At 32.4% G+C, this 16262-nt stretch overlaps 1 protein-coding gene across 1 annotated transcript; it reads left to right on the plus strand.

The window, feature by feature from the left end:
* The first annotated feature begins 3535 nt into the window (after positions 1-3535).
* Positions 3536-16262, plus strand: LOC132746865 (uncharacterized). Its single transcript, XM_060736138.1, has 5 exons — positions 3536-3575; positions 8009-10021; positions 10444-10540; positions 10911-11035; positions 12693-16262. The coding sequence occupies exons 2-5, from the start codon at positions 8206-8208 to the stop codon at positions 13505-13507; spliced, it is 2853 nt and encodes a 950-aa protein (XP_060592121.1). The 5' UTR covers positions 3536-3575; positions 8009-8205; the 3' UTR covers positions 13508-16262.

The following is a 16262-nucleotide window of genomic DNA, read 5'->3' on the forward strand; positions in this document are numbered from 1 at the left end:
ATATGAATTATACATCTCTTGTATACTGTAATGTGGATGGTTTACCAGTAATACGTATACGGGTATGTGTCTAGTTTAGCAAGAATATCTATACTATAATATGGCTAGTTTACCAGGAATATGTATAACGTAATGTGTCTAGTTTACCAGGAATTTAAATTCAATTTAATTTAATGTATACGGGTATGTGTCTAGTTTACCAAGAATATGTACATGTATACCGTAATGTGACTAGTTTATCAAGAACATGTATACAGGAATGTGTCTAGTTTACCAGGAATATGGATACCGTAATGTGGCTAGTTTACCAAGTATATGTTTACGGTTATTTGTCTTGTGTACCAGAAATATGTATGCGGTAATGTGGCTAGTTTACCAGGAATATGTATGTCGTAATGTGGGTAGTTTACCAGGAATATGTATACGGTTATTGGTCTTGTGTAGCAGGAATATGTATACCGTAATGTGTCTGGTTTACCAAGAATATGTATTCTATAATGTGTCTAGTTCATCAAGAATATGTATACGGTAATGAGTTTAGTTTATAAGGAATATGTATACCGTAATGTGGCTGGTTTACCAAGAATATATATACCGTGACTAGATTCTCGGGAATGTGTTTACCGTAATGTAGCTGGTTTACCAAGAATATATATACCGTGACTAGATTCTCGGGAATGTGTTTACCGTAATGTAGCTGGTTTACCAAGAATATATATACCGTGACTAGATTCTCGGGAATGTGTTTACCGTAATGTAGCTGGTTTACCAAGAATATATATACCGTGACTAGATTCTCGGGAATGTGTTTACCGTAATGTGGGCAGTTAACTAAGAATATGTATACCGTAATGTTGCTAGATTAAAGGTCATATGACTAAACTATACTTAGGCTAGTTTTCCAGGAAAATATTTACTTTACCATGATACGTCTAGTTTTGATGTCCGAATAAGGTTGGCCGGATCCCTTTTTTCAAGTGTAAGTCAAAAAAATGGCATTCTTTGTTTCATAAGGAAAAGGTCACGATCTTATTAAATAAGAAACAATTTTAATAACATGCCATTGTAAATTGTAAAAAAATGTAGATATGAAAATAGTTACAAAAATACCCCAAATGTATTTTACCCCTTTTTTGTCATCCGGCATTAGGACGATGATAGAGATATTAACCAATTCAATATTCCAAATGAAAGAAATAACATTGTGACAAACAAATTTCCAAAACAGTTTTGTCGTGTATCTAGCTTAACTTCCTTTTATTTACATATTAAACTTTTGTTGATTAATAAACGGACGTGGCGTTGTCACAGTCATAAAGTCATTGTATCTGATAAATAGTAATTCAACTACTTCATTTTCACTTAAGTGATATCCTTCCTCAGTTTAATTTACAAACTTTAACAGCCTACATCATTATCTTTCCTTATGTGTTAGTTTCAATAAAAGTATGTTTTGGTGTAAAAGAAAAATAGGACGGGATCTGTCTGTATATCTGTTTGTTTGTTTGTCTGTCTGTATGTCTTAACACACATAACGTTGTCCTTATAGCTGGCAGGTAAACTGCCTATCAAAAACTGAGTTTATCATTCCCAGTTCATTTGTTTCAAATTATTTTTAAAAAAATTCTTACAAAAATCAACAATTTGTTTTACTTCCAAATTTTGATACTTCGTCAAATGCCTATATCTGTATACATAAAGGACGGTTTAATTGTATTTTCTGGAAAATACAAATCACAGTGATGGCGAATCAGATACGTTGGCAATCAGGAGCGGAGAAGCACACATATATTTACAAGGGAAAGAAGAACATTTTTTTTGTAACATTGGTTCGACTCCAAACTATTTGAAAGACAATGGTAATATCTACGATTGCACAAAGGTGACATGTGTGTGTTTTATGTATCTCGTGTGCACGAGATACTATATGTGTCGTGGCCACGAGTTACTAAGACGTGGCCACGAAATAAATAACCAATCAGATTACACCATTTATATGAATTTCCCTAATTAACTAGACATGTGCTATAGTACAAAATGTACAAGGGTACCCCTACTTCACCAGCCTGTTAAAGTGCCATTTATACAACTTATTGACTGGTCAATAATTTTACAATTCGCGTTACTGTGACCCTGATTTTGACCAAATTACCACGAAATAATCAGATATGTCATCTACTGATCAGGTGCAATGATCTTTCTGGTTTATATAAACCATAGCTTATCCCTTCTAAATTATTCATCAGACAAAGATTTTACATGAAGTGCCATGGTTACCTTGACCCTTGACCTCAAACATCCTTATCCTTGGGCAATGTCCCTTCCAGATAAAATAAACCAGGACTTATTCCTTCTCATGTTATCGTATAAACAAGGTTAACAGGCCGTTGTACGTACAAACTGACCAATTCGACCACAAAATTGTCACAACAAAGGGCTATAGTCAAAATTATTGTCTGATGGGGCTTGGAAGGTGGCTTTCTAATATGATCCTAAAGACAAGTTAAAAGTGAATATCTTCAGTATTTTCAAAAAATAATGTTACATGTAAGTTGTAAAGTTTAAAAACTTCATAATATATATAATGTAACAGTACTCTGATTGGTTAATTATCTCGTGCGCACAACTTAGTTATCTCGTTTCCAACTCGTACCAACTTAGTGTCTCGTACCAACGACTTGATTATCTCGTGGTTACGACCACGGACTTTAACTGACAATATAAATCCGTGTTACGACTTAGTAACTATAGTGGCCACGACATAGTTTCCATATTTGCTAATATTATAAAGTGGGGAATGTAAAATGGCTGTAAAGATTGGATGCATTTATCATTTTGCACCCCAAATACCGTACTAAGAAGTGACACCTAGTCCTTGAACTGCCTTTTTATTCACATTATTTAAGGGTAGTCATACCAAGGTCTACCAATGCATTATGTACATATTATGTTATAACATTTGGTTTTAATTTTTTTAAATCTTGAAAAAAAACTGTTGAAAATCGTTGAAAAGACTGTTATGAAATTTTCTACAATTTTAAGTGGCCCTGATTTATCTTGAACAAATTTTCCATGGTGATTACTCTGCTGTTTGAATTTAGGTTAAAACATTCCTGAGAGTGAACCGAGTGGGTCATATCCTTTTTATTGAATTTCTAAGAATGGTCAAGACTAGCCTAATTAATTCGGCGTGAACGGTTTGACCCATTTTACAGACTTTTTTTTTTACTGTCAAAAGACAGCGCCCGTCCAAAATTATCTCGGTGTCTCTTTGACAAGTCTAATTAGTTGGACTAGATCAAGACTTGTTGGAAATGTACCAACCTTAAAATGAATAAGTGTTTATAGTTTCATTAAAAAGCTAGAAAAAAATTTAAAAAAAATTCTCCCCCCAACCCTTTATTTTTGGCTAAAAAACTCCAAAATGAATTGGGAAAATTGGTTTCATAAATTTTTTCCCTGATACAAGGGGGATAAAAATTTAAAAATAGTTATTCCCTTTTAAATTTAAAATTTTCCCCTTTGGTACTAAATTTTTAAAAAGGGTAAATGGAAAAACAAAGGAAGATGTTAAGGTAATCTAATGGCTTTCAGAAATTTATCCAATACATTCTTATTGAATATAAATATTTCTGAAGGTACAGGGGATTGTTTAATTAAGCACGAAAGTAATTAAAATGTTAAAAACAAAGTCAGAAAAAAAACGATGTCAAATTTCCGAATTTAGCTGTTCAAAGTCAGTTTTTGCTTCAAAAGTTTTATAGTGGACACGCCAATTCTATTTAGGAGGCGTTTCAGTATCATTGCAAAAAAAGACATCGCATTTTCTTTTTTTTACATTTTGACGTTTACTGGCATGCGAGCAGTTCCCGTACAGAAGCAGTACCCGTATTTTTCATTTAAACGCTTGATTTTTACTTGCATTTTTAAAAAATTCATTTGAAATCAAGCAGATACATAAACAGACAAAATCTAAGTGTCAGTTCGGCAATACGAATTAAAAGTCGCATTTTAAATCACTTTCACCTGTGCGTCGTCAAAACGTGACATTGTTTTCTCTGGGGGATTCCGTCCTTGCGCGCATGCGCAAAGATATTTACACGTGAGGCTTGTTAAAGAGTTTTCCACTTATACCACCTGTTTACAGATAAGTAGGCAATGTGATTAAAACTTGTTTAATTATCAGAATTTTGACCAATATTACTATTTTAGTATTTAAAATAATTTTATGGCTTTGATGCGTAAAATATTATGTATACAAGCATGCTATTGCATGTGAATGCGTTGGGGTAAGGGTACCGGGTAATAGATACTCGCGTTTAGTCTACGGTCTATTTCCTGAATTACATCTATTTATTTCTTAGATAATGGTCTGTTCAACAATTGTAAATGAAAAATAGGTCCGATATAATAAAATTGTATAATTACAATGGTTAGATTTTATGTACGGGAACTACTCCTCTTCATACAAAATAATCAATAATTTCGGTACCCCATATGAGGCCTCATAAGTTAGGGTTATTCTATGTTTAGAACATTATGGAATTTCCATGATTTGTGTGACGAGCCGAATATTGATGTGTAAAATTCAAATTTTGGTGAGTGAGTGTAATAAAAAATAATGTTTAAGTAACTACGATTTTTGTACAGGAACTGCTAGCTTGCCAGTATCGGAAAATGCGATTTGTAAAAGATAGCTTCGAATCCGCGGTTACGTCTAAATATTTGGACTTACTTTAACTCATGTTGATTAGTTTTAACATTTCTGTCAAATTATTTAGATCAAATAAAACATTTAAATAGGGCAGTGGCTAGCTGTACAGGCCCGTATTGCTAGCCAAGAGTTCTAGCCGTATGTGTGTCACATATGACTAGTCTATATGACTATTGAGGCTAGTTGCATGGCATTTTCAAAATAAATAACCTACATCATATATAAAACAATTAATATGAAATTAGGTGCATTAGCTCATTAGGTATATATAGTTTTTTGAAATTTTCATTTACTCATAATTTGATTTCATTTGAATTGATACACATCATACATGTTATCTAAGAGCGCTAAAGTCCTCGCTGGGCCTTAGGCCCCGCTCGGACTTTCCGCGTATAAATATGAAAACTTGCGTTTCTAAAAGACCTTTTTATTGAATATCTGACATGATACCTAAAATTTTTCACTAGCAGTATGGCCCATATGGCTAGCCACTTCAATAAAAAAAGCACAATTTCCATCTTGGAAAAGCACAAACCCTCTTTTCATAAATTGGCACTGCCTCATAAAATACTCTTTTTAAAGAACCTAATATCAAACATCTTCAAGTATCTCCAAAATATGCTGTTTAGGATATAGTTTTCTCAAGACTGTTACATGACATCTTAATTACTTTTTACTTGTATATAGTATAAGTATATTATTATTAAGTATATATGTGAAAATACTCTTCTGTCACTCATTCTCTTTGATGTTCCACTGGGTAGCTCTCATACAAAGGTTTTTCTTGAGGTCAAAATGTTGTTACAAAGGTGGCTGCCTCTTCGTCTAATAGGGACCCTCTCAGTTTTACATTTTTATCTGGTATTTTTCTTTTACAAGTACCATTAATGCCCTAAAATGTAACATATGTTACTGTTGCCACCTAGAATTTTCAACTTTGAAATTGTGTTTCAGAAAAAATAAGTTCCAGGATAAACAAAACATGTGCAATTAGTCATTGCTACGTGTATATGCAATTTGATTATCACTAAAAATTATATTTGACTCTTAAAAACCTCATTGATATAACGGATGATCAAATGCCGCCAAATGCATACGAATAAATAGTGACAAACCTAAACAATTAGAAGCGAAACAGAAATTACATAATTGAATGGATGCATGCTTAATAATACAGCAAATGTATAATTATAAGCAAAAAGAAACTTGCAGCCTCTCAAATATCGTTCTGTTTTCAGAAATTTTCATTTTTTATTCAAATCTTTTCAACAGCATTTTAAAAAGAAACATACGTTACCATTGTTTAAGAGCTGATCCATTCAAAGAAGACTCCAAACGAGAAATAAAATTAACATATGTGTAACTCTGATATTTTAACCACAAATTATTGCGGGTTATACGGTCTTGCGTCATTTTTCAACTCACTTTCAATTTACAAATGAAACATATGTTACAGAAACATACTTTACCAACTTTTTAAAGTAATTTTATTAAAAGGGAAATTGAAGTCAGAAAGCACCTATAACAGTAACATTAACTTCAATTTTAAATTAGTAGGTAAATTTTATTAACTTTGTTCGAGTTTTAAATTGTTTAAGTAACCAAAGTGAAACAAAGGTTACTTTTATCAAACAAATTTTATGTTGTTTACACATGCAAATATAAAAACATAAATCGTATTTGTATGACAATAGAATGATGTACATTTGATTCCTAAATAAAAAAGTCAATTTTACATGTAAGTTTTAATTCTGTGATAAAGTTCATAAATAAGCCAGTGTGAAACATACGTTACTCCAACTTAAAATTACACAATTTTTTAAAATTAAAGGTAAAGTTGGGATAAGCATGGCTGTAAGTAACGGTAACCTTGTATTAAATGTAAGGAGATACAAAAGTGATTTTGCAAAGGAAAGATATTTTCATAATATGTTGATGTACCAGCAGAAATGTTAAAAATATATTATAAGCTTGAAGTTCTCAATTATAGCAACAAATTCATTGCTGCAAAGAGTTTACTGGCCGTATTACATTCTATGTATAATAATGTTAAAATAATATCCAAATATATTCATTATTTTACAAAAAATAAAATTGTTTTTGTAACTTTTACTTGTATACGAATAAAATGAAACATACGTGACATCTTGTATTGGGATAAATTTAAAACTGCTTAGCAATAAATTTTCCAAATATGAAGAAAGTGGAAATTTGAATGTTTTGAAAAAAGGTTCTAAATACAACATTTGTGTATGCATTCGACCTCTCATATATTATATATGATATATATCCTTTGAATGAAGACATAAAATAATCATTTCCAAAATTGACTCTTTTTGCTTTCTAAGAATATTTAAATTTGAAGAAATTAACTGAAAATTAGCAAGGTACCTAACTTCCTTGAATTTCCCTGGGTTAGAAAGTCCCTATAGATAGAGAATTTACAGATTTTGATATTTTTTACAGACATTTGTTATTTATATGCAGCCAATATGTTACATTATTAGATCTGAAATCTACGTTACCAAGGAAATACAGTGTCATTACCGAAATAAATGCCATCCTGTTATATAATAGTTTATTGTTGAAAATATTTCTGCCAAACTTGCAAAATACCCTTAACTTTTACTTCAGTGATAAAAAATGACACAATTACAACAACAAATTTTAATATTTCCCAACCTCAAAAGCTTTATTTTATTGAGAATGTGCGCTGTGTGCAACTCTTCTTTGATTGTAAAAACTACTCAAGCTATTATATAAGATTGAAATTTTATATTTATCTTTGTTGTACATCATGTACTATCACTTTGAAAATTCCATAATACTGACCAAACTTTGGACAGAATTTTGCATTTTTCAGCCCAGAAAATTGAGTTATGGTCAAAGACATGCTATGGGTATAAATAAGTCACTTATAGCTCCAGTTTGATTTCTGCTACATGTATGTTACTAAAATTCATAAATGATACATGTATAATAATAAACACATTAAAAATGCAAATTAATATTTATCTGCATATTGTATATATATGTAAAAAATCAAAAAGCCATATTTCCCGTCGTAATTTTGAATTACAAAATGCAGACAAATGCACCAGGGGACTTGATGACGAAGATTCTATGAAACATGAATGTCGATTACTTGGTTTCGACACATTGCACTTTTCTTGTTTCTTTAGTTAGTTAAATGCATATATACAAAACTTAGACTCTCTGTCATAAGATAGTTGTATAGTAACCCTTTGTTTTAAAGGAGAGCTTCATTGAAAGTATATTTTTGTCTATTTTCAGACGCTGAATGCTGTGATTTTGCTTAAGACAATTTTTTGAAATACCAACTAACCACATGTAGCTATAAAATAGATGATGATTTAACTAGAAATACTTACATTGCAACAAACTGTCCTTCTGTCTCCACATCTACATCTAATGAGCATACTCATAGACATTTATTACCACTTGCCAATCTTCCTTTGGGTACAACAAAGATGCAGACACATGGCAGTAAAAGTCAGCAAGATGATAGTGTTCAGCAAACTCAGCAACAGCAATATAGTCAGGGACATCAGCAACAACAGTTTGGGAAATTGAGTGAAGACTTAAAGCAACATACTCATGGCCATGAAGAGCAGCAGAATTTCAACTACCAGCAAGTTAATGAGACCCATGGCTTACAGGAACAAGAAGATGTAGAGAAAGCACAGCATTGTGCTCTGGAAATATTTACATCAATATCTCAACATGTAAACAATGCAATTGTTGATTTTAATATTGCTAATGATGACAGAAACTGTGTATCAAGGGCACAAGCTACCCAGTCATTGAAATGTGATTCTGAATTAAATTTTCCAGTGCAAAACAGATTAAATGAAAATGTGTGCCAAAGTAATGTCCTTTCCAGTGTTACACCAAATGTACAAGTTCCTGTATCTGTCAGTGAAGATTCACAACCATTGATTCAAGCCAATCAGGGAGATCTTTCATACACAGATGAATCACATTGCAATGTTAACATTGACATGGTTAAAGCAGTTAAGGTTAGTTTGAATACAGATACTAAAAAGATAGATTTGGAAGAAACTTCTTATCCATTTAAAGATGATTATACATGTCCATGCAAGTACGATTTTATTAAACATGCTGACAATAAAGTGAAGAAGTATATATGTGGAAGTTGCTGTAGTAAGTTTATCTCTATCTGTCTTTTACATCACCACCTTGAACTTCATGGATCTGGAGGTTCCTATCACTTTGACCATATTAGTCACACTGCCTTCCCTAAATATGACACATTCTGTAGCTTTACTCAAACTGAAAATGATTATCATAGTAGGACAGATGAATCTATAGTGATCAAAGATGTAAACAGTTGTGATGAAGTGAAGGCTACTAAGTCAGTTATTCAACAAAGTGGTAATTTACTCTCGAGTAAACCTGAAGTATTGCAGCAGAAGTTGGCAGCTCCTTCAAGACATAGGAGGAAGCAAATTAATCCGAAACCAAAGAAACTTACAATCTCATATCAGAAAAAAAATGATAAAATTAGGAAATCTAGAAGTAAACTTGAAGGAAAAGATAGAATAAATCCTAAAGTGTACATTAAAGATTCTGAAGTGTACATTAAAAAGGACACTAAAGAAGACTTGATAGATTCTGATGTTGTAGAAGAAAGTAAAACAATTAAACAGACTGACTCAGTTGGAGTTTATCATGGAGATGAAATAGAAGGCTCAGTCACCACAAGTATTACTAGGGAAATTTCTGATGACAGCAAAAACAATGGTGTAATAAAACCTTTTAAAAAGAGGGGAAGACCTAGAAAGACAGAAGGCTTAAATGAAACTAGGTTGGTGAAGAAAAGGAAAATTATGAAAAAGGATAAAATGGTTGGGAACAGAGATAATAAAAAAGGGACTAAAATTGACATTATTCAAGAAAATGATGTATCATGGGTAATGGAACAAACAAAGGAAACTGATGCTCAGTCAGTAGATACTTTTAATTGTACAACCAGCTCTGAGATAGTTAAAGTTAAACAGAAAGTACGTAAAAATGCTAGCAAATTGGAGATGTGTGATGTATGTGGTTTACCTGTACCAAAATATAACTATGTATATCATATGCGAAGACACACAGGGGAGAAACCTTATGTATGTGACAAGTGTGGGAAAGCTTTCGCACATCGTAGATTCCTGGTGAAACATATGTTGATACATGTTGAAAATAAACCATGGAAATGTGAGTTGTGCTCAGCTCAGTTCTGTCAGAAAACTGAATACAGCATGCATATGAATGGTCATCAAGGTAGGTTTACAAGTATTAAGTAGTTGTCTAAATTATATAACAGAAATTAATCGCTTTGATAGACATATTATTACTAAAATGTAATTTTTGTAAAAAAATTTTTTTTAAAAATTGGCCAGATGTTACAGTAATAGAGGTAATTAAAAAATATGGATGATCTTGAATATAATACCACGTTATTTCACAGGACTAACTGCAGTGCAGTTATTTAGTGCCATTGAACAGAAAACAAACTTGTTTAGCCATTTGTTTCAAGATAAATGCTTACATTTGACTAGATAGTAGATATTACAATTTAGAGATCCCCAGCACTTTACCTATTTTCATAATACACAACTGTGACTTTCAGGGGTGCTAACTCTTTGATTGTCTTTGGTTAGTTCTTTACCTATGAAATAAAAACTAGAGGTTTTCTACTTCAGGTAACCGGCCACATGAATGTAGGGTTTGTGGTATGAAGTTTCTAAGTAAAGGTATGCTGAATACACATCAAGCCAATGTACATATGGGAATAACAAGGTTTGTGTTTATATTACCTTATCAGACTCAGATGAAGGTCTGACCAAAATAAATAGATAATAAATGTTAAAGTTTTCAATTTACTCAGTTGCTTCATATGTTTGTGGTTAATGTAAATTGCAAGAACTTACTTCACAATCAAGGAGAAATAAAATTTTTTCTACATTTTGTACTCAAATTTGTGTGATCTATCATGTTTTCTCAGCCTGTAATTTTAGTCTTTTATCAACATCAGTATATTGTCAGGCCAGACTGCTAGTCTGTTCAGTTGTTTACTGTTTAATTAAGACTAGAGAATTACATATATTAAAACAAGGAATGTATGTCACATGTATTTAACATGATGCAGTGTGTTTGATGTATATTGCAGGTTTGAGTGTGAAATTTGTAATAGACGTTTCTTTAAACGATCGAGTTTGAACGTTCACCAGGCAACCCATTATGAGGCAACTATGAAATGTCATTATTGTGACAGAATGTTTAAAGATAAAGCTGGTAAATATATTTTCAAAAATATTTAGATCAGTATAATTATATTAATCATCAACATACGTGGGTTGTCCCAATATTCTGTGACAAGATTGTTTAAAAGCTAAATAAAGCAGGTACGAATTTGATATTTTAATATGTTATAAACCCATATAATTTAAACAATTTCACATATTTTCATAGAAAAATATCAACAAACAACATAAATATGCCATAAACACCATGGCAGCTAACTGAATCGCAGCACACGTCCAACGTAAAAGACGGCGTTAAATCTATATAAGGCGCCTTTCTCAAATACACTCAATGGCTTTCAACGCAGTAATGGTACCCATAAATCATCAATTTCTGACTTAAATTATGTGGTTGTAAGTGTCTATTGAATGTTTGGATAGCATACATTAATTTTTGCTATACGCGAACTTCCAGTCTCGTTACACCTGTTTTTTAGCTGTAGGAAATAGGCGACAAAGATCAGTCTTCCTATCTGTGTTTTCCTTATTTTCGATTTTTGTAGCGCAAACCTCTGATTCCGTTCATGCCTTTTGTACACAAGTGCTCAGGATATGTTCCAAGACTGTTCTATTTGGTATAATTGTTGAAAATCGTGACATGTGGCATCTCGAAATAGTCATGAAACCTGAGTGACCTGTTCACTGCGCCGCAAATTCTTCGAACGTCGCCATTTTAACTTTTCTATTCTATATGAGATATTTCATTTATTCGTATCTTTTTCGTATTTTCAGTTATTTAACTAAAATTTTCAGAGATGATTTAAACATAGCAGCAGAGGAAGTCAAAGTGACATTGTGCAGACACATCATCAGATATTTGAAATATACGTAATTAATTTCAGCCTATTCATAACAAAATGCAAATTATCTGAAGTGCGCCGGCAACTCAAACCAATGTCGTTAATACTGATAATTTCTAAGTAACTAGAGTAAATTGTTTTGTAAATGAGTTGTTGTAATGTTAAATAATAATCTTAACGGTTATATGTGTGAATTATTTTGCATTGGCATTAAAAATGAACCGGCTATAAAATTTGTCACGGACTTTTGGGACAACCCTCGTATGTATGTTGTATTCTATACTTTCCTCTCTTAGACTATTATAATGACCTTTAACCTGTTGAATTTCTCAAATTGACTTCTCTAGATTCCAATTGTTGATACTGTTCATTATAGTTAGCCAAAAAGTATAGAACCTGGTCAGATTGCACTGATTTTTCATCAAACTTGGCTTGAACTAGCCTTAAATGATAATATATGTATATCAGATTTAATGAAATTAATTTCACAATATTCTAAATGAGCAACTTAAAATCATTGTACATAGTCATTTTGTAATTAACAAAGAAATGGTATAAACTGCATATAAAAAGGTAAAATAAGCAAGATTTAAAACTCTATCTGGCACAAGATGAACAAGGGGTAATTGGTTACTTATGACATTAGAATACTGACATTAGTAACTTTCTAAATTTAGCTTACTGTATGTGCAAAGTAGTTCATACCAACACATGACAACAATCTCCCTTCCCAATATGTGTTTACACTGTTGTTTAATCAATTAATAAAAATTTGGTGGTTATGTGCACAAGTACTGGTTTTCTGAGATATTCTGATTCCACTTGTATATTCTTTTACTTTTACCGTAGGTCTTAAAAGACATGAACGTATCCATACAGGTGAGAAACGGTTTAGATGTCACATCTGTAGCCACGAGTTTATACAAAGTACACCATATTGGGTACATATGGAGAAACGCCATCAGATGGATCGAGAATCTGTCAAGAACATGCTGAAAGATATTCGAGAAAGTAACAAACGTCATGGAATCCCAACAGAAATCAATGTTCTTCCAAAAAATGTTGATCATTTATTGGTTGCTTCAGAAAACAGTGAAAACAAACAAATAAAAGCTTCGAAATCTCTAAAGAAAAACACCTCAGAAAAGTTAGATGGAAATTTGAAATCTGCAGAGAATGTGAATATGAACAGTAATTTAACGTCTCACAGATCATTTCATCAGATAAAAAGTGAAGATAATACAATAAATGCAGGACCTCTGAAATCATATACTAATATTAAAGTTCCAAATTTTAATACATCAAATGTTTCAGCAATGTCAACCTCAAATATCTATTCGTCTCCAGATAATAATGAACCCCTCTCTTTACAGCAGAATTTTAGATACATCACCTCAGGACAGGAACCAGATATTGTTCAAACTTCACATTGTGGGCCTGGCTCTGCTTCTTTACAGGAAGTGACATCAGCAAATTGTCAGTCATTAGGTGTACCAGCTAGTATACCAGTACCAGTAAGTTTGACAACACCAGAAGGGTTACATGTAAACTTATTAAATCATGGGTTTATAGGTCTCAACCCACTACAACAGGCTTCCGACTACTCTAGTAGTATACCTCCTAGCACAGGAAACTACACAGATATCAGTCATCAACATAGATGAATTATTTAAGAAATAATATATCTAAAACAGTGATTTATAGCCCAATAAAATCACTGTTTGGAGTTCGGATGCGAGGAATTATATCATAAGGACGTAACCCGAGTGATTAAATGATGTGCATCGGATTGACAATGATTTTATCAGGCGATAAAATCACCGATTTGGATATATTATTTTGATTCTAACACAACATCAACAAATAAATGTTGCCGTTCCTGATTTAAAGCTAAATTGCACCTGATTTGTTTCCATACTTATTTAATTAGCGCGTCGCATTTTTAGTGGTAATGTCACATGAATAATGGTTACGTCACATGTCTAAATATAGAACGTTAACAGTGATTTTATTGCATAATAATACACACTTTCAGTCCTTCTATGTTCACTAGGAAAGATACTGGGTCGTGTTAGAATACTACACAGATATCAGTCATCAACATCGATAAACTATGTCTTCTCAAATCATTAATGGTATTTTATCAAAATGATACATAAAATATTTTATACTGTTCATTTTACATTGAAAAAGGACTGTGCTTGCCTTTTGTGTCATGTTTTTATTTGTTGTTGTTTTTTCATAATGCATGAATTAGATAGTGATTTGTATACTATATAGTGTAGTTTAGCACACCATTTTATATTACTAGAAATGGTGTCTCAATAAACATAGTTTGAAGGGATATAGGAATCACTTTGTCACATCTCATCTATCCAGTAACTATTGTTGTCTTTTGTTTTAAGCTCACCTGAGCTAGCTCAGGGTGAGCTTTTAGGATTGTTGAATGTCTGTCGTCTGTCTACATTTGTTCGTTAACACTCAAGTGGTCACATTTTTGCGGTAATCATCATCAATCTTTGTCAGGATGCTTTTCTAGGTAGCTGCTAAGATGAGTTTTGAATATTGGTCGTCATCATGGATGAAAATCTAGGTCATAGGAGCTAAAAATAGAAAAATCTTCTAGTGGCTACTGTTTTGATCCAAATATCCTGGAAATTGGTCTGCAAGTTTGCTTTGATGAATTCTAGGTATAGTTTGAATATGGGTCACCTGGGGTCAAAAACTAGATCACACTGTCCAAATATGGAAAAAATTGTTAAAACTCTTGTGGTCACATTTTTTACTCATTTGTCATCAAGCTTGGTTAGGATGCTTGTCTAAGTAATTGCTGAGATGAGTTTGATGGGTCAAGTGAGCAAAATAGGGCCATCTTGGCCCTCTTCTTTTTATCAGTATCTTTGAAACCACTATAGGTATCGATTTAAAAACTTTAAATTTATTGAAAAGTCTCAATAACAATCTGTATGTAAAGTTTCATAACTCTTCTATGTGTGTAAGTTTCTTTACTTCGAAAATGCCTTAAAATTTACACTTAATCATATTTTCATACTTAAAATGAACATGTATATGAAGTGTCATAAGCAAACTAAGCAGGCCAAGTTCTACAACTCTTGTAAGTGTTTCGACATAGTTAAACTTAAAATAGTCCTGAAAATGTTTTAAAGCGGAACATGTATTAACTTGAAACTTAACACATACACATATAAATCAAGCGAGTTGGGTTTCATTGAATTTTGACATAGTTATGTTGATTGTTTTTTTTTGCCCCCACTTTGGGAGGGGGGGGGCATTTAGATTTACCCTTGTATGTCCGTCCATCCTTTGGCTTGTGTTCTTGCCCTTTACTTAGTAAAAGATATTTAGTTTTCAACTTGTTGCACATGTAGAGTCATAATATTGACAAAACAGAAGTGTGTGGGGGTACCCGTGTCCTATGGACACATTTCTAGTTTTAACTTAATTGCTTCTGTCTGTTTATAGATGGTCACAATAAAAGATTATCTTTATTTAGACCTAATTTGAGGAGTCAAAATCTTTTCATATTACCTGTACAATATTGTCTTCCTTTTTCTTAAGTATTATATGCCCCTTAAGTTCTCCCTTATCATCTTATCAAAGCCAACTTCAAGTACATTATTGGGGGAGGGGTATGAAATTTGGTGATGAGGTTGTTGTTGATATCTTGAATCATCAACTTAACCCTATCTTGAACTAGTAGTAAAATTACAATTATCTTTATAACTGAAAAGTAATGGGATGTTGTTTTGATAATGCTTAAAAAAACTTGTTTTAAATTTGTGCAATATTGTTTTTGTGTGGTTATTTTTAACACTTTTAACTTTAACTCAACTTAAAATCTACTTTAGACCGCCTTTGTGGTCGAGGGGTTAGAGTCAATGACTTCTAATTCAGTTACCTCTGGCGTGGGTTCGATCCCCGGGAGATGCTTTGGTAGTTTAGCATGGAAGAAGGTAGTCTAGTACTGGTGTAACTCTCCAGGAACGATGGTTAGGAAACTACCCGCCTAGTCTATATGACTGAAATACTGTTGGGGTAAAGGCGTAAAATGAAACAAACAAAAAAGCTACTTTCTTTGACCTTTTGTAGAAAATAAAGTCCATCTAACTATAAATGTATGACACCAGTTTTAACATTAACATTAAGATGTTAAATGTGTATCTGGCTCACACAGAAATACAAACTGTTTAGAATATTGGCACTTTTATCTTGCTATCATTTTGACCTTTGCAACAATATATTTTATGTGTGGGTTAGTAGCTTTATTAAGATATTATATATTTAAGACATAAAAGATATTCATGATGAACAAATGTTGATATCACTCTTTTTGTGTCGCCTTGAAAAGGCGACATATAGAGGTTATATAGGGGTTACTTTTGTCGGCGGTGTCGTCGG

This window comes from Ruditapes philippinarum, unplaced genomic scaffold (assembly GCF_026571515.1).
Source record: "Ruditapes philippinarum isolate M1 unplaced genomic scaffold, ASM2657151v2 ctg1153_1_1_1_1, whole genome shotgun sequence".
NCBI classification, from domain to species: Eukaryota; Metazoa; Mollusca; class Bivalvia; order Venerida; family Veneridae; genus Ruditapes; species Ruditapes philippinarum.

What these genes read in the sequence shown, in the direction of transcription:
- LOC132746865 (XM_060736138.1), top strand. Translation starts at nt 8,206, where the DNA reads ATGCAGACACATGGCAGTAAAAGTCAGCAAGATGATAGTGTTCAGCAA. An exon ending in GCATATGAATGGTCATCAAG is followed by an intron (nt 10,022 to 10,443) that starts GTAGGTTTACAA and finishes TTTCTACTTCAG; the next exon opens with GTAACCGGCCACATGAATGT. An exon ending in GTACATATGGGAATAACAAG is followed by an intron (nt 10,541 to 10,910) that starts GTTTGTGTTTAT and finishes TGTATATTGCAG; the next exon opens with GTTTGAGTGTGAAATTTGTA.